Here is a 27,612-nt window from a genome sequence, read left to right on the forward strand (position 1 = left end):
ATTTAGTCAGCCACCAATTGTGCAAGTTCTCCCACTTAAAAAGATGAGAGAGGCCTGTAATTTTCATCATAGGTACACTTCAACTATGAGAGACAGAATGGGGGGAAAGAATCCAGGAAATCACATTGTAGGATTTTTAATGAATTAATTGGTAAATTCCTCGGTAAAATAAGTATTTGGTCACCTACAAACAAGCAAGATTTCTGGCTCTCACAGACCTGTAACTTCTTCTTTAAGAGGCTCCTCTGTCCTCCACTCGTTACCTGTATTAATGGCACCTGTTTGAACTCGTTATCAGTATAAAAGACACCTGTCCACAACCTCAAACAGTCACACTCCAAACTCCACTATGGCCAAGACCAAAGAGCTGTCAAAGGACACCAGAAACAAAATTGTAGACCTGCACCAGGCTGGGAAGACTGAATCTGCAATAGGTAAGCAGCTTGGTGTGAAGAAATCAACTGTGGGAGCAATTATTAGAAAATGGAAGACATACAAGACCACTGATAATCTCCCTCGATCTGGGGCTCCACTCAAGATCTCACCCCGTGGGGTCAAAATGATCACAAGAACAGTGAGCAAAAATCCCAGAACCACACGGGGGGACCTAGTGAATGACCTGCGGAGAGCTGGGACCAAAGTAACAAAGGCTACCATCAGTAACACACTACGCCGCCAGGGACTCAAATCCTGCAGTGCCAGACGTGTCCCCCTGCTTAAGCCAGTACATGTCCAGGCCCGTCTGAAGTTTGCTAGAGAGCATTTGGATGATCCAGAAGAGGATTGGGAGAATGTCATATAGTCAGATGAAACCAAAATAGAACTTTTTGGTAAAAACTTAACTTGTTGTGTTTGGAGGAGAAAGAATGCTGAGTTGCATCCAAAGCACACCATACCTACTGTGAAGCATGGGGGTGGAAACATCATGCTTTGGGGCTGTTTTTCTGCAAAGGGACCAGGACGACTGATCCATGTAAAGGAAAGAATGAATGGGGCCATGCATCGTGAGATTTTGAGTGAAAACGTCCTTCCATCAGCAAGGGCATTGAAGATGAAACGTGGCTGGGTCTTTCAGCATCACAATGATCCCAAACACACCGCCCGGGCAACGAAGGAGTGGCTTCGTAAGAAGCATTTCAAGGTCCTGGAGTGGCCTAGCTAGTCTCCAGATCTCAACCCCATAGAAAATCTTTGGAGGGAGTTGAAAGTCCGTGTTGCCCAGCGACAGCCCCAAAACATCACTGCTCTAGAGGAGATCTGCATGGAGGAATGGGCCAAAATACCAGCAACAGTGTGTGAAAACCTTGTGAAGACTTACAGAAAACGTTTGACTTCTGTCATTGCCAACAAAGGGTATATAACAAAGTATTGAGATGAACTTTTGTTATTGACCAAATACTTATTTTCCACCATAATTTGCAAATAAATTCTTTAAAACTCAGACAATGTGATTTTCTGTATTTTTTTTTTCTCATTTTGTCTCTCATAGTTGAAGTATACCTATGATGAAAATTACAGGCCTCTCTCATCTTTTTAATTAAGTGGGAGAACTTGCACAATTGGTGACTGACTAAATACTTTTTTGCCCCACTGTATCTTATGCCAAATTATTATGACGTTACAAAAAATAAAGAAAAAATCCGAGTCCTCGTCTCCAATTTACAAGTCCGAATGCAGTTAATGCACGAGTCCGAGTCATCAGTCATCAAAATTAGGGCACGAGTCGGACTCGAGTGATTGTGTCCGAAATCACTCACTCGTTCACTACTCCCTGCTCACTATATAGGGAATTACTATATAGAGGACTATAATATAGTAAGCTCATTGGTAAAATGAAAAAACACTTTCGGACATTGCTCCTCTGCACCAGTATTTACGTCATTACTGTCACACAATTAAAACATGCCAGATCAGTCGGCTGCTGGTGGGTTTTCAAAATAATAAATGCATGCATGTATTTTTGTAATAAATCCATATTATACTGAGCGCATTTCCCACATTAATAAATACAAAGTACCTGCATCTTTCAGTTCTTTTAAATCAAGGCTGAATACTTTCTTCTTTCCCACTGCCTTTTATTAAATCACATTTGAGGCTTTTGATTTGATTTCTTTCAGCGCGATGGCAATGCATGATGGGATATATTACTTAGTTAGTGACCATCGGTTGTACAGTACTTTTCATGATGCATTGTGGGATACTTTGAGTGCACCATATAGGGTGTAATAATTCTCACTATACATTCGGACAGTGCTACAAATTGGCGAACTCAATATATAGTCCACTATATAGTGAGTAGGGAGTGATTTCAGACACAGGGCTGGACTCGAGTACTACAAGCCTGGGCTAAAGTTAATTTTATCATATTGAACCCAAAGAGTAATAGACTGAGGCATTTACTTGTAATTGGCTTAATGTTTTTCTTTGTCTATACAGATTTTTGAAAATGCATGGCATAAAATTTCTACACACAAAATTAATAATGATTAAAAATTTCTCTCACAAAAACACGTGACATACTAAGGCTGCATAATTATAAGCATTTTAATGAGCATGATTTATGACTTTTATCAGTCATTTAAACATACAGTAGTTGCCTATGATATTGATAGGTTAATGTTTATCTAAAGTTATAAGTTACAAGTTAGATATCACGGTTTATTGCTTCCAGTGCATGAACTCAGGAGATCACAATCTGTTTGTATTTAACTTTTTGTGATGGCACATGTACATCACCGTGCAAAAATCTTTGGCACCCGATTTCTTTTTCATACAAACTTTGTTATAGGTTTCTATTTTATGACTTCTACATTATCGAGTCAGTACAAACATTTTAGAGTCCAAACGTTCGTTTTCCAGCACAAAATTAAATGTTACAGGAAAAAAAGTTTGTATCTGAGCAGCATATTACATACTGTAAGAGAGCACTTTTCAGGTTAAAAACGAAAACATAATGAAGACAATTACAAAATTAAGTTTTGGAACAAAATTAAGAAGTGAGTGTGACAGTCAAAATGTCCAGAAGAACTGTGGCTGGTTCTGTAAGATGCTCAGTAAAACCTACAGCTCATTTCCTTATAAAACTGCACTCATTGTACCTGAGACTACTATTTAAAAAAAAAATTAAAGCAAAGGGTCATCTCATACCAAATACGGACTCTGTTTCATTTATTATGGCTTACTGCTGTATAGTGGGGGATTTTTAATGTTGAAACATTTAATTTCATTATTTTTAAGCCATTTTTGGTCTATAGCATTTCTTTACATGTGCCTAAGACTTTTGCACTGAACTGTATTTATTCACATTTTTGTTTTGCTAGGTCAAAATCTGATTCTTGTTCCTAAAGCGCCATAATTTTTTTTTGTGGTTAGTTGAACTACAACAAAAAAAATAAAATAAAATAAAATTGTACGGGGCAGCACGGTGGTGTAGTGGTTAGCGCTGTCGCCTCACAGCAAGAAGGTCCGGGTTCGAGCCCCATGGCTGGCGAGGGCCTTTCTGTGTGGAGTTTGCATGCTCTCCCCGTGTCCGCGTGGGTTTCCTCCGGGTGCTCTGGTTTCCCCCACAGTCCAAAGACATGCAGGCTAGGTTAACTGGTGACTCTAAATTGACCGTAGGTGTGAATGTGAGTGTGAATGGTTGTCTGTATCTATGTGTCAGCCCTGTGATGACCTGGCAACTTGTCCAGGGTGTACCCCACCTTTCGCCCGTAGTCAGCTGGGATAGGCTCCAGCTTGCCTGCGACCCTGTAGAACAGGATAAAGCGGCTAGAGATAATGAGAGATGGGATGATATATATATGAGACCTGGCAACTTGTCCAGGGTGTACCCCGCCTCTTGCCCATAGTCAGCTGGGATAGACTCCAGCTTGCCCGCGACCCTGCACAGGATAAGCGGTTACAGATAATGGATGGATGGGATGGATATACATTTACAAACTTAATTTATTGTAGTAATACAGAGATTATATAAATATATAAAAGTTATTTAAAGACAATCACTTTTGAGAGTGTTGGGCAAAGATAGTCATTTTAAACATAACCATCAGCCCTATTGTCTTGTACAGTGGTGCTTGAAAGTTTGTGAACCCTTTAGAATTTTTTCTTGGGAGGAAACCCATGAGAACATGAGGAGAACATGCAAAACGCTGCGCATGCTGAGAATGAGCTCTGGACCCTGGAGCTGTGAGACAGCAATGCTACCCATTGTGCCACCCTTCAGAATAATAAATGCTGAAAAAATGTTTACTCTCTTATATGTTCAAAACTACAGTGGTGCTTGAAAGTTTGTGAACCCTTTAGAATTTTCTATATTTCTGCTATATGACCTAAAACATCATCAGATTTTCACACAAGTCCTAAAAGTAGATAGAGAACCCAGTTAAACAAATGAGACAAAAATATTATACTTGGTCATTTATTTATTGAGGAAAATGATCCAATATTGCATATCTGTGAGTGGCAAAAGTATGTGAACCTCTAGGATTAGCAGTTAATTTGAAGGTGAAATTAGAGTCAGGTGTTTTCAATCAATGGGATGACAATCAGGTGTGAGTGGGCACCCTGTTTTATTTAAAGAACAGGGATCTATCAAAGTCTGATCTTCACAACACATGTTTGTGGAAGTCTATCATGGCACGAACAAAGGAGATTTCTGAGGACCTCAGAAAAAGCGTTGTTGATGCTCTTCAGGCTGGAAAAGGTTCCAAAACCATCTCTAAAGAGTTTGGACTCCACCAATCCACAGTCAGACAGATTGTGTACAAATGGAGGAAATTCAAGACCATTGTTACCCTCCCCAGGAGTGGTCGACCAACAACGAGCACTCCAAGAGCAAGGCGTGTAATAGTCGGCGAGGTCAAAAAGGACCTTAGGGTAACTTCTAAGCAACTGAAGGCCTCTCTCACATTGGCTAATGTTAAATGTTCATGAGTCCACCATCAGGAGAACACTGAACAACAATGGTGTGCATGGCAGGGTTGCAAGAGAAAGCCACTGCTCTCCAAAAAGAACATTGCTGCTCATCTGCAGTTTGCTAAAGATCACATGGACAAGCCAGAAGGCTATTGGAAAAATGTTTTGTGGACGGATGAGACCAAAATATAACTTTTGGTTTAAATGAGAAGCATTATGTTTGGAGAAAGGAAAACACTGCATTCCAGCATAAGAACCTTATCCCATCTGTGAAACATGGTGGTGGTAGCATCATGGTTTGGGCCTGTTTTGCTGCATCTGGGCCAGGACGGCTTGCCATCATTGACGGAACAATGAATTCTGAATTATACCAGCGAATTCTAAAGGAAAATGTCAGGACATCTGTCCATGGACTGAATCTCAAGAGAAGGTGAGTCATGCAGCAAGACAATGACCCTAAACACACAAGTCGTTCTACCAAAGAATGGTTAAAGAAGAATAAAGTTAATGTTTTGGAATGGCCAAGTCAAAGTCCTGACCTTAATCCAGTCGAAATGTTGTGGAAGGACCTGAAGCGAAAAGTTCATGTGAGGAAACCCACCAACATCCCAGAGTTGAAGCTGTTCTGTACGGAGGAATGGGCTAAAATTCCTCCAAGCCGGCGTGCAGGACTGCTCAACAGTTACCGGAAACGCTTACGGTAGTTGCAGTTATTGCTGCACAAGGGGGTCACACCAGATACTGAAAGCAAAGGTTCACATACTTTTACCCACTTGTACCTTGCTTTCATTATACTGTATACCATTAACCATAGGCTTCATGCAGTTAACCTAGTTTCATTATCTTGCTACTTCAGGACCTACATAACCCCAGCCCTTTTCTAACTGTGGCTTCTGCTTGCTGCCTCAGTTTGAAATAACTGTCATCCTGTTATGTTTCTCATCTCAGTTTTGCTCTGAGTAATAACAGTTATCTGTGCTTGTTGTCTTTCTTTAAATCTCCATCTATCCTCCACCCCTTCTTTCCTCTCTCAGTGAACTGAAACTGTCAGTCAGCGTCTCTCTGGTGGAAAGTATCATCGAGGAAGTTCTGCAAGACTTGTCAGTGGCACAGCAAAAACTGGTGTGTTCAATTTTGAGAATGCATACCTCACGTGTTCTGGTAGTGTGTCCATGCATGTATATGTGGGATTGTGTGGGATTGTGTTCAATCTAATCCTGCTTATTTCAGGAGAAGCATTTAAAAGAGTACTCCCAGCCCCTAAACAGCAAGACCAATGTCCCACAGCTAAGAGTGGTGGAGCAAGTGTTCCCTACTGATGAGGTCAGTTAGGACAAAGTTCTCATTGCTTCTAATCCACATCTCAACAACACATATCTACACTGTAGAAAGCATTACACATGTGACCCACTCTGCGAAATCATATCTGCTTGAGTGTGTTTGTTTTTTTGTATCATTAAACTTGCTGTAAAGGTTTTAAAGACAAGCAGAATGTATATATTAGCCCAAGGTTAAGTGATATTAGTGACAAGCAATAATCATATCAAAGTCCTTCCCACACCATGTAACGGTGCCAGTCTTCATAGCCCTTAACTATTACATAGCTAGGGTTACAATGGGGGACTAGTCCTCTGGTAACCACAAGAGTTTGACTCCCCACTCACATCTGTATTGCAGCATGCCTTGCCAGTAGGTACCATTTTTATGATGGTCTTTGGTATGACCCAACCCTGAATAGAACTCGCAATCTCCCGATCGAGAGGCGGACATACTAACCACTAGGCCACTCACCAGCGAAAAGCATATCAGAGTGATTATAATGAAGCAGTGGCTTATCTTTGAACATGAAACTTATGATTGAAATCCCATTTTATTTATTTATTTATTTATGACATTGTATTTTTATCATTTAAAAGTTTCTAGATCTGTTATCATTCTATAATAACAAACAAACAAAAAAAAACTTGTGATTGACCATATTACCATGCAAAGGATATGGCTAGTTATGGATGTGCTTCTGGTTACCTTTTTGCTGCCTGAGAATTGGCTTTATTCAAGCTGGATAGAAAGCTGCTTGAAATGAAATAAGTAAATGAAACACTTACAATTCATAATAATTCAAATAAATACTCAAAAATAATTTAAAAATGCCAATGGCGCTAAAAACAATGTAAGTCTAAGTAATAGTTTGCATTACTCCTTATTAACACAAAGTAACCCTTGATTTTTGAGCAAGATATGAAAACTGTGATGCACATGTTGCATAAAAAAACATAGAAACTGTACAAAAATCTGTGCTTGGTGGGCATGTCAGCTGTGCAGCTCCACACATGTACAGTTTCAAAGCCCACGCTAGCATTCATTCATTCATTCATTCATTCATTCAAAGCATTCAAATACTTAGTATTGTTTTGCCATGATACTAAGTTGGTTTTGCTGTAGCTTATTGTTTTTGTCTTGTCTTTAGTATGTACCTGTAATCTGGAGGAACAGTTTTTGCACCCGGAGCATCCGTCCTGCCCCATCTGTCAAAAGTAAGTTTCTTAAATCTTAGCACAGTCGTTTAAAACGAGTTTGTCTACAACATGTTTTCCATCAAATACTAGCAGGAAACTGGCTGTGTGTGTGTGTGTGTGTGTGTGTGTATAAAACATTAAAACCACTGAGAGGTGAGGTGAATAGCATGATTATTATTATACCCCTGCTCCAAGGGGGGGGGATACTGTTTTTTTTTTTAACCTCTGTCCGTCCATCCGTATTTCCGTCCGTCCAAAACACTTTTTTTCTCAGCAACCACAAATCATAGCCACTTGGTACTTGGTACCAAACTTCAGCTTGGGGTTCTATACCATGTATACCATTTTCAGGTCTGTCACACATCGACTTCCTGTTTACCGACCGAATGTATTTACGAAACATATAGCGTGGATTTACAAAATTTTCATCGCATTTTTCTCAGCAACTACAATTCACAACTGCTTAATATTTGGTACCAAGCTTCAGCTTGGGGTTCTATACCATGTGTACCATTTTCAGGTCTGTCACACATCAACTTCCTGTTTACTGACCGAATGTATTTACGAAACATATAGAGTGGATTTTGACACTATTTCAAGAAGCAAAATGCTATTTCAGAATGACAGTTTACCAGGATGCTATTTGAAATCCCTGAGGAGAGACACTTCTCTTTACTTACTTGTTTCAGGGTTCATTATTTGTTGAAGTCAACATTCATAATAAGTGTCCAATTCCTTCGATTGCTTGAATTCTGATGTAAGCGAGAACAGAGGGGATACATAACTGAGCAGTAGCTCACAGCTGATCTTGTTATGAGATAATGGCAACTGTCAAGAGACATAGAAGGCAGTAAGAGAACAGTCAATTCTCGAAGTTGATATGTTGGAAGCAGGAAAAATGGGCAAGCATAAGGATCTGAGCGACTTTGACAAGGGCCAAATTGTGGTGGCTCAGTGACTGGGTCTGAGCATCTCCAAAATGGCACATCTTGTGGTAACTACCAAAAGTGGTTCAATGGAGGACAACTGGTGAATTGGTGACAGGGTCATGGGCACCCAAGGCTCATTGATGCAAGTGGGGAAGCTAGCTCATCTGGTCTGAGCCTCCAGAAGAGTGACTGTAGTATGGGGCTGTGTAGCTGCAGACCAGTCAGAGTGCCCATGCTGACTCTTGTCCACTGCCAAAAGCACCTAAAATGGGCACATGAGCATCAGAACTGGATCATGGAGCAATGGAAGACGGTGGTCTGCTCTGATGAATCACATTTCCTTTTACATCATATGGATGGCCAGGTGCATGTGTGACATTCACCTGGGGAAGAGATGGCACCCAGATGCACTACGGGAAGATGGCAAACTGGCAGAGGCAGTGTGATTCTCTGGGCAATGTTCTGCTAGGAAACTTTGGGTCCTGATGTTCATGTGGATGTTGGCATATCACCCACTAAATATTGTTGCAGATCAAGTAGACCCCTTCGTGGTAACAGTATTCCTGAATGGCAGTGACCTCTTTCAGCAGGATAATGCGCCCCGCCATAATGCGAAAATTGTCCAGGAATGGTTTGAGGAATAAGACAGAGTTCAAGGTGTTGAATTGGCCTTCAAATTCCCCAGATCTTAATCTGATTGAGCATCTCTGGGATCCATCCATAGCCGCTTATCTTGTGCAGGGTCACAGGCAAGCTGAAACCTGTCCCAGCTGACTATGGGCAAGAGGTGGGATACGCCCTGGACAAGTCGCCAGATCATCACAGGGCTGACACCATAGAGACAAACAACCATTCACAGTCAATTTAGAGCCACCAATTAGCCTAACCTGCATGTCTTTGGACTGTTGGGAAAACCAGAGCACCTGGAGGAAACCCACGCAGAGATGGGGAGAACACGCAAACTCCACACAGAAGGGCCCCTGTCAGCCACTGGGCTCGAACCCAGAATCTTCTTGTTGCGAGGCGACAGTGCTAACCACTACACCACTGTATCTCTGGGATGTGCTGGACAAACAAGTCCAATCCACGAAGGCCCCACCTCGCAGTATACAAGACTTGAAGGATCTGCTGCTAATGTCTTGGTGCCAGATCCCACAGCACACCTTCAGAGGTCTTGTGGAAGAAGAAGAAACCTTTGTCACATGCACACTTCAAGCACAGTGAAATTCATCCTCTGCATTTAACCCATCTGAAGCAGTGAACACATGCGCACACACACCCAGAGCAGTGGGCAGCCACACTACAGCACCCAGGGAGCAGTCAGGGGTTCAGTACCTTGCTCAAGGGCACTTCAGCCCAAGGCCACCCCACGTTAACCTAACTGCATGTTTTTGGACTGTGGGGGAAACTGGAGCACCCGGAGGAAACCCACGCGGACACGGGGAGAACATGCAAACTCCACACAGAAAGGCCCTCGCCGGCCACTGGGTTTAAACCCAGAACCTTCTTGCTGTGAGGCGACCGTGCTAACCACTACATGCCTCGACAGATCGGAACTGTTTTGGTGGCACAAGGGCGCCCTACACAATATTAGATAGTTGGTTTTAATATTGTATATAAATTGGAAAAATTGTTACTTCTTTTTTTCAGTCAGAAGTAATTTGCCTGGTCTTGTGATGTCAGGCATTATGTATTGCTGATTGGCTGTCACAAATCCTCACAGAAGCTGACAGCTGTAGGGGTTCATGTGGGATGTGCATAATTAACCATTGCGGGGCAGGGTAAGTCTGTAGCTGGTCTTAATCTGAGTAAAAACTCAGTGATGGGTTAATAATAGAGAATTCAAATCCCACTGGTGAATAATGAGTGATGAGTGATGCTGACGTGCCTGAGCTTGATCATGCTCTCACAAACCACAATTATTGGCAGAACAATTGTGAGTCAGTGTGACTATAGAAATGACAGACTATTTCTTTGCTTTATAGGCTGCTTATCAATTATATCAAGAATGTGGAATACTCAAATGTATTTCCTTATGTTTATCTATGTGTATTAGTGAATACATTTTATCAGGTGGTAGCACGGTGGTGTAGTGGTTAGCGCTGTCTCCTCACAGCAAGAAGGTCCCGGTTTGAGCCCCGTGGCCGGCGAGGGCCTTTCTGTGTGGAGTTTGCATGTTCTCCCCGTGTCCGCGTGGGTTTCCTCTGGGTGCTCCGGTTTCCCCCACAGTCCAAAGACATGCAGGTTAGGTTAATTGGTGACTCTAAATTGACCGTAGGTGTGAATGTGAGTGTGAATGGTTGTCTGTGTCTATGTGTCAGCCCTGTGATGACCTGGCGACTTGTCCAGGGTGTACCCCGCCTCTCGCCCGTAGTCAGCTGGGATAGGCTCCTGCTTGCCTGCCACCCTGTAGAAAAGGATAAAGCGGCTAGAGATAATGAGATGAGATGAGAATTTATTCGTAAAAGAGCGTTTTCAAAAGTCCAGTTTGGAAAAACTTTTATATCCTGTGAAAGCCTCTTGTGTTTCTGTGAATTTTACATGTAAGAAAACTCACTAATGTAAACCTCAATGAGTTGTGGCTCAGTGCTTAAACTTTTCGGGCAACGGATTAGAAGGGTGTGAGTTCAAATTCCAGCACCATGAAGCTGACACTGTTGGGCTCTTGAGCAAAACCCTTAACCCTCATCTGCTCAGCTGTATCCAAAGTCAGCCAAATGAGCAAATTCAAATCCTACAACTCACATGAATAAAATTAAGACAAATAAGTCTAGCTAGTCAACTGGGACTAAAGAAATGGAGCCTGACAAGCTGCACTGGCTGAGCTACATTACTGGATTTAGCATGTACTGTACTTAGGAGGGGCAACACGGTGGTGTAATGGTTAGCACTGTCGCCTAACAGCCAGAAGGTTCTGGGTTCGAGCCCAGTGGCCGACGAGGGCCTTTCTGTGTGGAGTTTGCATGTTCTCCCCGTGTCTGCATGGGTTTCCTCCGGGTGCTCTGGTTTCCCCCACAGTCCAAAGACATGCAGGTTAGGCTAATTGGTGGCTCTAAATTGACCGTGAATGGTTGTTTATCTCTATGTGTCAGTCCTGTGATGACCTGGCGACTTGTCCAGGGTGTACCCCGCCTCTCGCCCATAGCCAGCTGGGATAGGCTCCAGCTTGCCCGCGACCCTGCACAGGATAAGTGGTTACAGATAATGGATGGATGGATGCACTTAGGAGGTGCTCTTTCAGAGCTATGTTGTTGTTTTGTGGGTGTCATCAAATCAGCTTTGTGAAGAAAATCAGCATTAGCGAAACGTGTAAATCTAACATGAATTTTTTTTGTTCAGTCTGGTCTTTGAAAACATGTACAACTTTATTAAATGATTTATCAATGAGGCCTATTGTGTGTGAATGGGGTATCCCCTTATTTGTGTCAAGGGATTTCCTCCACTTGCCTGTCACAGACTGAACAATGGGGAGGGCGAACTGAGAAGAAAGGGGTGTATGTTTGTGAACGTATGACAAAAATAAAAAATCAGCAGTGTCATGTGGAGTGAGTGCTTGGCTGTGGCTATCTGAAGCCGTTTTAATCACAGCTCACTGAGTGTCTTATTGGAAATAAGGAAAAGAGAATGAAGGAACCAAGGCTTACAAACAGGACAATCCTTCCTCCTGTCTCCCATCCTCTTTCCTTCTTTTGCTCTTTTTCCACCTACAGTCTGCATTACTATACCAATTTGGTCTTCATGTTGGTTTTCTGATAAACCTTGTCTGTTTACGGCTTCCACCTCCATCACACATCCTCTTTGGATTCACACATTGCAGGACTGGTTTCAGGCATACGTCTCTCTCACTATCTCTCCGTTGTTGCTTACTCTCCCCTCCCTCTCTCTCCCTCTCTGCCTCTCTCACCCTCTCTGCAGGTCTGCTGGAGACGGAAGGCGAGCAGCAGGCACGAGCGAGTGCGCAGTCCCAGTATGAGATGGAGGGAGATAGAGAGTCAGGAGGAGGAGGAGGGGTGTTGTCATTGGCGATGAGCCTGTCCGTCACCACAGGCCACACCCAGCTGGGGAGGGAGGTGGAGTTTGGTGGCTGTGGCGCTGGTCCTGTGGCCGCTCGTAGCAGCAGAGAGCCGCGGCGTCTTGAGCCCTCGCCTCCTCAGCCCCCTATGGACCTGCCCAGCGAAGGCCACACGCTGAGGCACTACACCCGCTCCAGGCCCCGACCCAATCGCCACCACAGGCAGCCACCCAGCAAGCCGCAGGTACAGGGGGATAACGGGGTGAATGAGTGCAGGCAAAAGACAGAGAGAGGAGGGAAGGGGGGCAGAGAGGTTCAGCTGCAAGCAATGGGAGCTGGCTGAGAAGGATGGAGAGAATGGAGAAGGGAGAACGGAATGAGACAGAGGCAGGGTAGGGATGGAGTGAGATGGGGGATGATGGAGGACTAGAGAAGGGGGAGGGATGGAGAGAGGGAGATGGCGGCACTCAGGTTGTTGCAAGAAGCCACCGCAGCAGCAGCAGCCAAGGCTGCATGTGTGTGTATGGAGCGTGCGGCAGCTACAGGCTCGCTCTCTGTAATCCCCCCCCCCCCCCCCCCCCATTATTCTCTTTATTGTTTTTCATTTGCTTCCTAATAATTCTATAAGATGCATGGAGAGAAAATTGGATGAACAGAAATGTAGAGAAAGAGAGAAATGGGGCTGTGGTGCTTAGAAACATTTTGGGTGTGTATTTTTCATTGCCATTTTTGAAGGTGCTGTGTGTGATTCCCAGCTGGGTGGTGTGTGTGTGTGTGTGTGTGTGTGTGTGTGTGTGTGTGTGTGTGTGTGTGTGTGTGTGTGTATACACACTGTCAGAACAGGACATGTTCTCTCTCCAGTCATTATGGTTGGGTCCTCTTGGTGTGACTGCTGTACTGTCTTAATTATTAATGTCCCCACATCAAGACGGCTTTTTCTCTCTCAATCTCTTCGCCTCTCCCTTTTTGTTTTTTGAATCTGTATATTGACGTAATTCACTGAAATAGTGTCACAGTGTTGGATCTGAATCTGCACCAATCTTTGTGCATGTGTGCAAGTGTTTGTGTGAATACGTGGAAATGGGCTGTTATTACTGTAGGTGCAGTGTATTTATAATATTTGGCTTGAAGAACGAATAAATGAATGAATGAATGTCTTTTATTAAAAGATTGTTGGTGTTTTTTAAAGTGTGTATTGTGTATCTTTTCCATGTTCTGTGCACAAGCTCCTTTGGTTTGAATGAACTGGTTAGAAGAAGGTGCTGTGTATGGCGTGACTGTGTGTAGGGAGGCGTGTTTGCACGAGTGTGTGTTTGACTTGGAGCTGCCAGTTATTCAGACAGTAAAATGCAGTCAGTGGGTTGTTAAGACCCTACCAAGTCTATTACAGTGGTTCCTCTGAGCAGCGAATACACAAAAATGAAGGATTTCATGGAAATTTGTAGACGGAGGTTGGAACACACAAGGGCATTCCTTATTCTGCATTATTCTGGTAATACTTTTGACAGTATGCACTTGCCGTGTGTGTGTGTGTTGTGGTGTTCTTGTCTATTATCTGTCTTTTGCACTGATGGGTGTATTTCCTGGTTGGTGACTGATCAAATGGTTGCCATAGTGATAGGTGCTGGTCTCATGGCAATGCTAAGTGTAGGAGCGCTCTCTCTCTCTCTCTTTCTCTCTCTCTCTCTCGCTCGATCTCAAATTGTGTTCTTGACTAATAGCGCTGCTGTTCCACAGATAGTACTGTACATGACCTGTCGTGGCTACCTGTTGGTATGTTTAGTTAATAGGCTGTACTCACACACAGTGTGTTGTTCCAGTGTGTAAGTTGGGAGTGTTTGACTGGTAGCTGCAGTGTTGCTGTTTCCTCTCAGCCGGTGTGGTGAGTTGGGGGATTTTCATTGCTGTGTTGTCATGGATACCTGTGGGTGTACGTTTAGAGCTACACGTCTCGGTTTCATCACACCTAACTGTGTGTGTGTGTGTTTTCAAGAAAAGATTCGTTTTTTTCTTCTGCATCTTTTCTTGTGTTGAGGTGTGTGTGTGTGTCACTGGGTTCAGTGTGCAGTCAAGCTGACCGGCTTTGTTAAATCAGAGCCCTCTGGGGAGGATGCCTCCTCTTCTCCCCTGGGTCAGTTCAGATATAGAAGGAAGCCCTGTAATCACTGCCTTAGACCACCTGAGTTGTGTTTCCTGGCCAGTAGCGACAGCTGGCTGCGATATTCGATGGGAAACTGAAATCTAATCTATCAATCGCTCAACCATGATTCTGTTAGGGTTGAGCAATGCATTATATAATCATCAGTGTCAAAATAAGAATGATGTGGGCCAAACTATTTTAAATACAGAGAGAGAGAGAATTTGTAACCTTTTCATTTAAACCAAAAACCACTAAAAGTGTATTTCACTGAACAGTATTTATTTCGTCTCTCAACTCTTCCATCTTCAAACAAATGCTTTTTTTTTTTTTTTGGACAGAAATATAGGCGTCCTTGTTCACGTTCACGACACCTGTACACGTTTCACATGCACCTTCTCAATCACTGCTGATGATGTGTTACTGAAAAATAGCAGAAATTGAGATCAAGCTCGGCTGGGTTTCACGCCGTGTAATCTCCTGACACGACTGTTACTGAGAGGCTGCGTGAATTTACAGTCTGGGCTCGAGACAAATCATCCCCAACATTGCTTCTTCATATCGTTCTGGTTTTTTTTTTTTTTTTTTTTTTTATTCTGACCTTCTCCTCCAAATGCATTTTTTGGGAAGGGGAAAAAAAATATGCACTTGGTTCCACAAAAGTCCAAAATATAATCTATGTTAAGACATTTCTGAACAGCAAAATATGGACGCCAAAAATGAAACCTTGTTCTTTTATCTTTGAAAGACACAGGGGCTTAGCCCTGCTAGCCCGTTTATAGCAGCGGCCCCTCCTGGCTAGCGATCCACAAGCGAGTGGGTGTCCATATTGTGTGGCATTTGGGGAGTGGAAATAGAAAGGCAGGTGGTGTCATGAGGGAGCGTATAGTATGGAGAAGGTGTGACGGATTAACAGTCACATTATACATTTTTGTGTGGCCTAAATACTGTGTGTCCCTATTTCCCTATTAGGTAGTTTTCTAAATTCTCATTTTATTATTCGAATATTCATCTGAATGCCTGTTATTCAGTAACTAATTATTTAGACGTAGTCAGTAAATACCACCTTACACCTGCTTTTGGAGTCGGTCTGCATAAGCATTTCTCTCGTGCTATCTTGCTCTATTCTCAGCTCATCATTCTTCTCTCTCTCACACACATACACACCTCTCGTCTTTCTCTGCACAACTACATTTTCAGAAACCAACTCCTTTTTCTTACTAACAACCTCACACCTCATCATACTGATAAACTTGTCATTAAACCTGATCAGTTCAGTGTCTTAAGCAGCTATGTGATCCCTTCCTTCTAGCAAACAATATGGCAGAATTTGTGTTGACTAGACTTGGCTTCCCAGTGTGATATCAGTTCCTCCGAATCGAAATAACGGCTGACTCGCAGAAACCATACACTATCTGCTGGTTAACTGTGACAGTTTATTTAGGATTACAGTCGTTTCCTTTATCATGGAAGAAGCCTTGGTGGATGAGGTTCTGCAAATATTGCATTGAAACTGGATAAGATTTGGAAAGTTGGAACGATGATTTCACCAGGCTTAAAGGGATCCTCTGGTGGATTTACTCTTAAACTTACATTAAGTAAAAGTATTCGTAGATTTCAACAGTCATTCATTCATTTTCGGAGACCAAATAGCGCGCTAGAAAAATACATTTTTATTAGTCAAGTCAAGCCAAGTTTATTTGTATTGCGCTTTTAAGAATAAACGTTGTCGCAAAGCAGCTTTACAGAATTTGAACGACTTAAAACATGAGCTAATTTAATCCCTAATCTGTCCCCAATGAGCACGCCTGTGGCGACAGTGGCGAGGAAAAACTCCCTCAGACGACATGAGGAAGAAACCTCGAGAGGAACCAGACTCAAAAGGGAACCCATCCTCATTTGGGCAACAACAGACAACATGACTATAACAGTCCTAACATAAAGTCAGCTTCGTTGATGCTATAAACCCCCCACTGACAGAAACCCGAGCGCAAAACCGTTCACGACAACCGCAGTCCCAAAGTCAGCAAGTCAACTGCAGTCCCCAGCCACAAAAGCACCACTATTAAAATACCAGATGGACCTCCCGCAGAAGTGACGTGGTGTGGTGGAAGCTTGGAGCAACTCGGCTGTGGTTTTGCTAGTTTTGCAAGTATTTTTTTTTCACCAAATTTATACGTTTTTAAATAAGTATGCCTCATTGTGTGGCATATAAATGCCACAATGATGCTAAAAAGAAGGATATCTTTTCACCGTTTACCTGGCCAGAATCTACTATTCACAAGAAATGGATTCATGCCATTGGAACACCTCAAAACAATCTGCCTGTGGTGCCCTACTTATACTCCGAACATTTTGAATCATCCTGTTTCGATGAATTGACGGAATTAAAACCAAGATTCATGGGGGCTTCCAGAATAGAAAGAAAGAAAAGACGATGCTGTGCCAACAATATTCGCCCATCGTTCAGCTCCAAAAGTCCGCCGATGCAGTGTTGAGCGTCAGCAGAGACGACACCGGGAGGCTAGTTTCGACTTTGTTCTTCCATGGTTCTTTGTAGTACAAGGATGGGATCCAACCCAAGAATCTGACAGATGCACATTTGCAGAAATATTTTCACTAATTTAACCAGATCACTATGGATTTTCACAGGGGCGTTGAGTACACCAAGCCCTTTCCGAAGAGGGCAGCCACAGCCCGGTCTGTTGGTTGAGCGTGGCTGTAGTCCATGTAGCTGGCAAGTGGTAAAGTAAACAAACGCTCCGTGACTGATGCCAAGTGGTGCACATATATTTCTGCACCCGCATCGGTCTGGATCCGTCTCTGGTATATTATCGGTGCCTGACCTGCTGAATTGTAATCGGCATTCCGGTGCGTTGTCGGCTCTTCAGCGTGTACTGGAAGAAAAAGCGGGTAACAAAAAAACACCAATGTTAAAGAACAATCATCAACGGATCAAGAGACGGAGCATTCGATTGAGCTTCAGGTACGGTCGACTACACTCCAAATAAGAGAATTACTCAGAACGTTTTGCATGAAACTCGCTCATTTGAAATTTCTGAAGTTTTATTTCATGGTAGTTTGTTTCGTTTTCATTTATGTGCTCGGAACGTGAACTGACCAGAAAGAGGGATGTTGCTGTGCAAACAGATGAACCAGTCAGTATTGAAATCCAGACAGAGACAGTTGGCTTCTAAGACAAGCTTATCCAGTGTTTTGTTGGGAGATGAAAGCGCCTCATTAGATGATTCGTTCAAACTCCACCAACAAAACCACGATGTAAGCGGAGGATATAAACAGCCGAGTTGCTCCAAGCTTCCACTAAGCCATGTCATCGCATACGTCACTTCCGCGGGAGGCCCGTCTGGTATTTTAATAAAAAATAATTTTTCTAGAACACTATGTGGTCTGGGTGGCACGGTGGTGTAGTGGTTAGCGCTGTCGCCTCACAGCAAGAAGGTCCAGGGTTCGAGCCCCGTGGCCGGCGAGGGCCTTTCTGTGTGGAGTTTGCATGTTCTCCCCGTGTCCGCGTGGGTTTCCTCTGGGTGCTCCGGTTTCCCCCACAGTCCAAAGACATGCAGGTTAGGTTAACTGGTGACTCTAAATTGACCGTAGGTGTGAATGTGAGTGTGAATGGTTGTCTGTGTCTATGTGTCAGCCCTGTGATGACCTGGCGACTTGTCCAGGGTGTACCCCGCCTTTCGCCCGTAGTCAGCTGGGATAGGCTCCAGCTTGCCTGCGACCCTGTAGAAGGATAAAGCGGCTATAGATAATGAGATGAAATGAGACTATGTGGTCTTCGAAAATGAAGGTTTGACTGTTGAAACCTACAAATACTTTTACTTAACATAAGTTTCAGAGTAAATCCGCTGAAGGATCCCTTTAAAGCACAGAACCAGCTTGTTCCATCCCTTCCCATTTCACCAACATGAGTTTAGCAGGAGCACAGAATATTAATAGCATCGACTAAATAGCTTTGGCACCAGAAGAAATGAAAGGTGTGCGGAATTCTAGCCTCTGTCCTTCAAAAGTCCTCCTACGTAAACACTGAAGCTGCTCCAGGTTGTTTCATAATTGAGACTGCATCTGTCTTTTAATGGCTGTGCCATTACAGGGAAACCACGAGAACAAAAAAAAAAAAAGAACACAATGTTCACCTCCAGAGATTCACGGTTTTATGTTCTACACCACAAAACATAAAGAGGTCCGTGGCCTTGAACGTTCTCATTCTCAGGATTAACTCCTGCCATGTGTGTGATTGACGACAGAATGGGTCTCTGTTGTTACAGTGACCTCATCCTGTCAAATCTGAGGTCAAACATATCATTATAAAGTAAATCGAAAACTTGTCTCAGGTTCATATAAAGGAGATGGGTTTCTTTAACAGATAAGCTCCTGATTTCTGTTGCACACAAAAATAATTGTTTTTTTTTTCATTATTGTTACTTGTATTGCAGGCTTTCTATATTCTATATGCCTAAATCGAATATAGCTGTGTGTATTGTGCATTTATAGTGTGGCTAGGTCATATGCTTATATTGTAAAGTTGAGATTTGGACCATGATCAGAAGAAATGTGCACATGTACAGTACCAGTAAAGAGTTTGGACACGCCTACTCATTCATAGGTTTTTCTGTATTTTGGCTATTTTCTACATTGTAGAACAACACTGAAGACATCAAAACTATGAAATAACATCTGGAACACACACTTACCGGCCACTTTAATAGGAACTTGTTCTTGATTCTAAAGGCGTATTCACACCTACGTTGTTTGGTCCGGACCAAACGAACCAAATTTCCCTTGGTCCGGACCTTTTGGGTTGGTCTGAATACAAACCACCGAACTCTGGTCTGGACCAAACAAGCGGACCGAGACCAAGCTGCAAGGTCGGACTCGGTCCGGACCAAAGGAACCCTGGTGCGGACCTTTTGGAGGTGTGAAAGCAGACCGGACCTAATCCGACAGTTTTGCTTTTTTGTACCTCGGGAGCTTCCGTCGTTTGTCGAGCATTATGGGAAACAGAGTCTTGACACTCCACCGCAAAGTGCAAACACTGTTTCGGTTGTCAAGGGAACCTTACAACAGTCGTTCAGTCATTCAGACCAGTGGTAGGCTAGACTACAGAGTACAAAAAATGAGTAGGGGGCAAACGTGGGCCGAGGAAGAAACGCGTACCCTTGTGGATATATGGGCAGCTGTCCACATATCTGAGCTTTTGGAGAGGACACACAAAAATGCCGACGTGTTTGCTGTATTCAGTGAGAAAATGAAGGAGAAGGGGTTCACGCACTCCCCAGAACAGCGCTTTGTGCGCGTGTCGTCTCTGACCAATAGCTGAACGACCTCAGGGTGCGTGGCTTTGTTGACAGATTTTGGTCCGCTTACTAAAATGTACAGTGTGAAAGCGAACCGCACCAAAATGAAAAAATAAAAAAAATATTTGGTTCGGACCAAAGCAAGTGAACTATCGAACTATCCTGGTCTGAATACACCCTAAGATTCCTGTTCTTGGCTGGCGGGACTGAAACCCGATGTGGTCTTCTACTGTTGCATGCTGAGATACTTTTCTGCTCATCACGGTTATAAAGAGTTGCTATATCCTTCCTGGCAGCTCGAACCAATCTGGCTATTTTCCTCTGACCTCTCTTATCAACAAGGCGTTTGTTTCCACCCACAGAACTGTTGCTTACTCAATGTTTTTTGTTTTTCACACCATTCTGTGTAAACTCTAGAGGCTGTTGTGTGTGAAAACCCCAGGAGAAAACCTCAGCAGTTTCTGAAATACTCAAACATCTGGCACCAACACCCATACCACAGTGAAAGTCACACTTTGAGATCACAGTTTTTCACATTCTGATGTTGGAAGTGAACATTAATAAGCGAAGCTCTTGATTTGTATCCGCATGATTTTATGTATTGTGCTGCTGTCAAGGGATCGGCTGATTACAGAACTGCATAAAACAGCAGGTGGACGGGTGTTCCTAATAAAGTAGCTGGGGAGTGTATATCAGGTCTTGAAACATTTTTGTTTTCTTAGCTAACCCATACTAAACAAATCTGGTAACAGAGATTAATGAAAAATTGTGCATGGAGCGGGGCCCTTTGACCTTCTAGAGGAAGTGACGTTGGCCGGTGGATGGATACAGAATTATGTGGCAAACAAAAAAAAGTGTTTAAAAACAAACAAACAAAACATGTTTCATCGTGGAGCTCCCCGTGCAGAGCAGAGTCCCATACTTAAGAGAAATGCCATGACCTAGTTTTTGATGGCTTTTGATTGTACGACGTCAGGACATACAAACATACGTATGTATGATGAACCCGTACACGTAGGTGATAGCGGAGCTCCATACTTAAGAGAATACGGTAATGCATCAACCTGATTTCTGATGCCTTTGACCGTACGACGTCCGTAAGCCTGATGTATGTCGAGCACCACAGGGAACCCGATCAAAAGTGCAAGGCGACATCTCAAACACTTGACCACCAGACAATGAAATTTGCATCTTTATTGACATAAACTAGATGGGTTTTTATCCAGCACTTATTTTGAATTTGCTTTTTAAAAAATAACATGGGATTATTTACTAACACATTTTACAAAAAATATTCATGACAGTTTCATATAAAACTACCGTATTTTCCGGACTATACGTCGCTCCGGAGTTTAAGTCGCATCAGCCAAAAAATGCATTATGAAGACGAAAAAAACATATATACGTCGCACCGGACTACAAGTCGCACTTTTTTGAAGGGTTATTCTATCCATAGAATCTGTGATTGTATCTGATAAGCGGCGCGTGGTTACTGCGCGACTGCATTGTTTATTTAATAAACGAACAGCTGAGCAGTGATAACGCGCCCTTTGCCCTGTAAGTAGCCTAGTCTGATTATTTTAAATATCTACTACTATCTTTAATACTATCACTATCGTTATTACTAATAGCCTATATTATTATTATAACTAATATTAGTAGCCTATTACTGATGCATTAATCAGTTTGCTTTTAGAATATTTTTACCGGTAGGGCTTATTATCGCCCCATGGCTCTTTCATCTTTGTTATTAAAGCTGTAGTCATCATCGAGGAGTGTCATTCTTCATTTTTGTCGAATTTTATTTCATCAAATCAGAGGTCAAGTAGGCTATAGGTATATCATCTCCAAAGACAGGTACGGTAGGAAAAACAACCGTCTAGTGAAAAAAAAAACAACAACCGCTTTTAAATCCCCTACTTAAATCCTTAAAATGAGTCATTTAACTCATGTCTTGTGTGATCTGATCTCCAATGGTGAAATAAACCGGTTGTGATGAGTACAGTCTGTTATTTTAGAAGATAAATGTAATATATAATTTAATATATAGACTAATAAAAATTAATATTTTATAATATAATATCACGACATATTACTGTCTGTAACTGTTTGTCACTAAAGCGTTTTCTAAGATCATAATGTCTGATATTATTATTATTATTATTATTATTATTTTACACACACAATAAGCGCATGTGCGTAAAGTTATACATCCCCCACCTTTTTTTTTTTTTTTTGAGTCGCCGGACCCACCCACCTCCTGCGTTCCGGGACCTCCCACTTCACAAATTAAGCACTGCCTAAAATCACTACATAACTTATTTAAATAACTATAGGCCTATCATTAATAATAAAACACAGGTCAATCAAGTTTATCAAGCTGATGATTTCACTCCAAATCAGCAAATCCATTGAATTCCTCATCCTCGGTGTCGCTTCTGAACAACTCTGCCTCCAGCGGCAGATGAAGCGCCGTTTCCTCTTCTTCTGCGTAGCTGTCGTCAGACTCAGCATCAGCTCCAGTTATTCCGCGGTGAAAAAAAGAAAAAAACATATATACGTCGCACCGGAGTATAAGTCGCATGGCCAGCCGAACCATGAAAAAAAGTGCGACTTATAGTCCGAAAAATACGGTAGTTAAAACAGCTTGTTGGACAGTTGACAGTTTCGGTCATGTAAGAGCGATAGACGGATGAAAGTGCAGGAAGAGTTTTATTGAAAACACACTAGCAAACGTAGACAAAGGCAGAGGCGAATAACAAGCAGTAGTTGAGTGGCTGTGCTCCTATCATTCTACTCAGGTTGATTTTGTGCCCTTGCAAATGTGTTACTCATACTACACTCTTCAGGAGCTCTGCTTTTAGGTAATGCCTAAATATCTATCTTGCTTATCATTTTGCTTTGAATGCTTAAAGGAGATACGCAGAACCTTTATTTTTTAATAAATTTCTGAGTGGATAGTATCTCCATCCTTGACTCTTGTATGCTGCATAAATGGGAATACAATTTTTTTTTTTTTTTTTGAGAGTTAAAATCGACCGCAAAGTTGGCATTGGAGCTGCCCCGCTGAGCCAGCCAGCCCTGAGTGCGTGACGTCACAGCAGTAACCGGTTTTAAAGCCGAGGCCTTTGACAGCTATCGACCAAAGTCATATAAATAAAAATACGGTATATAGTGAAAGTCAGAAATAGCGTTACCGACTTGCTCAACTAAGACTGATTTGACTTCATTGATTGTGGGTTGACTCTCATTAAAACAGGATGGGTGCTATAACTTATGCAACATACATGTACATGCATGCATTTTCACTGATAAAACGTAAAAGGCTAATTAAATAATCAGATGAACCGAGACAGTCACATTCTGAAGCAAATTAAATAATCTTATACCGGTAACTTAAACACACAATACAAGTTACATGGATTAATCTAAATGCAGGTAAACGAGTGTTTGTTCTTTTTATTGTTTTGTATCCAAATGAGAGTCGCATCTTACCCATCTGTGTTCTCGCTTCTTGAAGGCCAACCTCTCCGTTCATTCGCTTCTTTCACGTAAGGGCAAGATATTGCTGCTGAAGCAAGCATATCCAGCGGAGAAATCAGATGGCTGCTCCACTCCTTCTCCATTTTCTCCATATGGAGTACTCCGCCATTACTGCTCGGCTCAGGCAATTACTAAAACCCGGGACGGGATGTCACCAGTTTTAGCAACAACCGCGGGGAGGTCACTGCCCAAGTGATGTCCCGTCCCGGGTTTTAGCAACAACCCTCAGCTCACACTCTGGGAGAACTGGTGCAACTGAACTTACTTTCCTTTTTTTGTAGTTTTCTTTTCCTTTAATTGTTGGTTCTGCACCCTCTTTCAATACAGGCTTATAGCTAACGCTCCTCAACATATCAGAGGTTTCGTACGAGTCATCGGTGAAATGTGCAGAGCAGAGGAGAGACCACTTCGCAGGTGTCCAATGTGCCTGTGAACTTCTCGCAAAACGCGTCCAAATCTTTGCAGTTTGAACATTCTTGGGTCATGAATGCAACGTAAATCCACCTTCTGTCGTGTTGCTGCACCCGCCAGCAACACATCTACGTGGCATGGCGATAAATTAGCTCAAAATGGAGGATCGGAGTTGCAGTCAGCTCTGTGTTTTAGTGTAGCGGAAATGGCGATGAGACCGATAGACTTCCTGCTGTGACGTTATGGATGTCGAGGTCATTCACTCAGACCACTACCTATATAAATCACTTTAATCGTAAAAATTACTAGATTAGATTTATTGTTGGGCAGCACGGTGGTGTAGTGGTTAGCGCTTTCGCCTCACAGCAAGAAGGTCCGGGTTTGAGCCCCGTGGCCGGCGAGGGCCTTTCTGTGCGGAGTTTGCATGTTCTCCCCGTGTCCGCGTGGGTTTTCTCCGGGTGCTCCGGTTTCCCCCACAGTCCAAAGACATGCAGGTTAGGTTAACTGGTGACTCTAAATTGACCGTAGGTGTGAATGTGAGTGTGAATGGTTGTCTGTGTCTATGTGTCGGCCCTGTGATGACCTGGCGACTTGTCCAGGGTGTACCCCGCCTTTCGCCCGTAGTCAGCTGGGATAGGCTCCAGCTTGCCTGCGACCCTGTAGAACAGGATAAAGTGGCTAGAGATAATGAGATGAGATTTATTGTTCACGCTTAAAACTATTCCTGTGCCATTCTTGAGGTCTCGAGGCATTTATAAACAAAAAGTGAGGCCATGGTTCTGCGTATCTCCTTTAAATGTATTTGCACAATTCTCCCAATTGTCAGGATCTTTTACAGTTTGCCATCAACAAATATTCCAAAGCTATAAATATCTGGATTTTTTTATTTGTCATTTTTCACATTTTAATGAACTAGTCAAAGTTTTTGAAATTCTTTAAAAAGTTTTTGTGTTAGATTGCTTTTTAAAGGTTTATTATACAGGGTGTTTAAAAAAAATTGATATTATGTGAGATGTAAATATCCCAGAAACTACGAAGTCTAGGCAAATGAAACTGAACAGGCTTAATGTTGAGCAATATAATATTTATTCCTCAAAATTTGAACAAGAAATTCAAAGGTATGTGGATTCCTTGAACGATTTCACAAATTTTCAATTTGCGTGCCGCCTGAGACACAGACACACACACACAGACAGCCTTCCTCTTTCATCTTTTTGTGCAGTGTCAAAATCTGCATTGCACTTGGTGCATTTTTAGAGAATTCTATCATAAATGCACGCTGTCTTGTTCGACTGTGCTCGAGCGTACTCTAACACACAAAATGCCTTTTCTTTTCCAGTGAATGGCATTTCTATACCTGAAAAGATAAAAACAAAAAAACATTAAATGTAAAATTTTGACCCGTTTCCACACATGCTGTTAAAATTTAAGGTCAATTGAACGAGAATTGGCAAAGTTATTAGATTGTGAAATTATATCAGATTTTTTGAAGCATCCTGTATAATGATGACTAAAGACAATCACAATTAGGCTGCAATTAGGGGCCAATGAGAACATTTCTTAAAGTAGAACTATTTAAAAATAATTCAGGCGTTATCTATTTAAGCCTATTAGCCTAATGATAAGTATAGAGTGATAAGGATAGAAGAGGATAGAGGGATGACTCCAGAGGGATGAGGGATGTCACATTGGTCCTTCAGTCCTGGGTTCCGGGTGCAGACCTGTTAATGAAAGGAAGCAAAGACATTTTTAATGTGAAGTTAATCAAAAATCAGATTAATACATACTTACTTGCAGAAAGCTTGAGCAATGGAGGGAAAAGTAGTGAGGGGAGAAATAACAAATATGAAATGTCAGGACATTTATATGCGCTTGTTCTATATTCTACAATAATACATTTCTATAGTCGCAAATCTTTCACAGGGGCTTGTAGGGGAGACAACCTAATTAAGCCGAATTATCTACAGGTTTACAAACGTGTTATATCTCATCTCATCTCATTATCTCTAGCCACTTTATCCTGTTCTACAGGGTCGCAGGCAAGCTGGAGCCTATCCCAGCTGACTACGGGCGAAAGGCGGGGTACACCCTGGACAAGTCGCCAGGTCATCACAGGGCTGACACATAGACACAGACAACCATTCACACTCACATTCACACCTACGGTCAATTTAGAGTCACCAGTTAACCTAACCTGCATGTCTTTGGACTGTGGGGAAACCGGAGCACCCGGAGGAAACCCACGCAGACACGGGGAGAACATGCAAACTCCACACAGAAAGGCCCTCGCCGGCCCCGGGGCTCGAACCCGGACCTTCTTGCTATGAGGCGACAGCGCTAACCACTACACCACCGTGCCACCACGTGTTATATAATAAAGGTTTATATATATATATATAATTGCTGATATGCTGACATTCTTTTTGCCTTATTAATGTCAAAAGAGTTAGCAGGAATTAAAAAATGTTCCAGAATATCAAACGAAAAATAAGAGAGAAAATTAAAAGCATGAAAGGGGAAGGCGATTGGGGGATGGGGAGGAGGTGTGGGAATGACATTGTTCAAACAAAGCCTCTCCAAATTGTCCGTCATCAACTGGACATGCTGCCTGAGGAGATGTAAAAGTGTACTAGCTAAGGCTACATCCACACGACAACGGCAACGAGATTTTATTTAAAAAAATATCGCGTCCACATGGGCAACGGATCAGTAAAATATCAGGTACATATGGCAACGCAACACTTGCTGAAAACGATGCAATACACATGCCACACCTCTACGTGCGCTGTAAGACGGTCCCATCGGAGACACCAGAACAATAGAAGAAGTAGGACGCATGCGCATAAACCCCTTCTTCTACCCTACATGAAGCACTCAGGAACAAACACACAACAACAAGAAGAAGATGGCTGCGACTACGCGAGGAAATCGTGCCTTCTGTGTGTACAAATTAGTTTTATTAGTGTGCATAGTTTTATATAACTTAATTTTCTTATTGTGTGTGAACATTTTGAAAAGCATTTTTATATAATTTATATAACTTTTTATATTGTGTGTGAACATTTTGAAAAGCAGTCTTATCCAATAAAAAAAAGAAATTCAAGAAATGGTTCAGTTACTTGTTTATTTAAAAGAAAAGCTGTATACAAAAGTGAATGCAATGCAGTGGTTCATACAAAACAGCGAGAGTGCTGTTTGTTCTAGTCATGTGGTTGTGACGTCATCGTAAACAAATCCGTTCTACTCATCCAGACGACTTCGCAACGGCGCCGTTGCCAGATTTTTCCACTCTGGAACCCGTTCTCAAAAGATTTCATTTTGGGGCACCCAAAACGCCGGTGCCGTGTGGACGCCAGGCCGAAACGATAAACAATTTTATCAGATTCACCTGAATCCGTTGCCGTGTGGACAGCCTCTAAGGTTGCTGGGTCGCTGTAGAGCTCCAGGGGCTGAGAAAACAGTGATTCAGAAAGCACTGTGAGGTGATTCTATTGACAAATCTCTTACACACACACACACACACACACACACACACACAAATCCAACACTGATAATGCTTAGAATTTTGTGTATCGTGGCATCAGACGATATTCAACAGTTACAATAAGCACCAAGAAGTAAAGCTCTGCCGCAGGCTCCCACACATCTACGTCCCACATGCTGGTCAGTGCAAAGAATCCTCCCTCAAACTTTAGAAATATTAGGGTTAAAAATAAGGGAAAACAAAATGAGATAAAACAGACCATGTCCTGAAACTCCATTCACTTTTAAATCTCCTAATAAGACACGAACTGTCAGGAGCTGAGCTGCTGTTGATGTAGCCAAAGAGAAA

The 27,612-nt window shown here is 42.5% G+C and overlaps 1 protein-coding gene across 3 annotated transcripts in view; it reads left to right on the top strand.

The window, feature by feature from the left end:
• carmil2 (capping protein regulator and myosin 1 linker 2) overlaps positions 1–27,612 on the top strand; it is a 157,539-nt gene that overhangs the window by 74,983 nt on the left and 54,944 nt on the right. For all 3 annotated transcript variants that reach the window (XM_060923951.1, XM_060923952.1, XM_060923954.1), the window contains 4 exons: positions 5,949–6,036; positions 6,145–6,237; positions 7,382–7,448; positions 12,275–12,615. In XM_060923951.1, coding sequence (XP_060779934.1) covers positions 5,949–6,036; positions 6,145–6,237; positions 7,382–7,448; positions 12,275–12,615 — 589 coding nt within the window. The remainder of the gene's footprint in view (positions 1–5,948; positions 6,037–6,144; positions 6,238–7,381; positions 7,449–12,274; positions 12,616–27,612) is intronic.

The sequence above is a fragment of the Neoarius graeffei genome, chromosome 6 (genome assembly GCF_027579695.1).
Source record: "Neoarius graeffei isolate fNeoGra1 chromosome 6, fNeoGra1.pri, whole genome shotgun sequence".
Taxonomy (NCBI): Eukaryota; Metazoa; Chordata; class Actinopteri; order Siluriformes; family Ariidae; genus Neoarius; species Neoarius graeffei.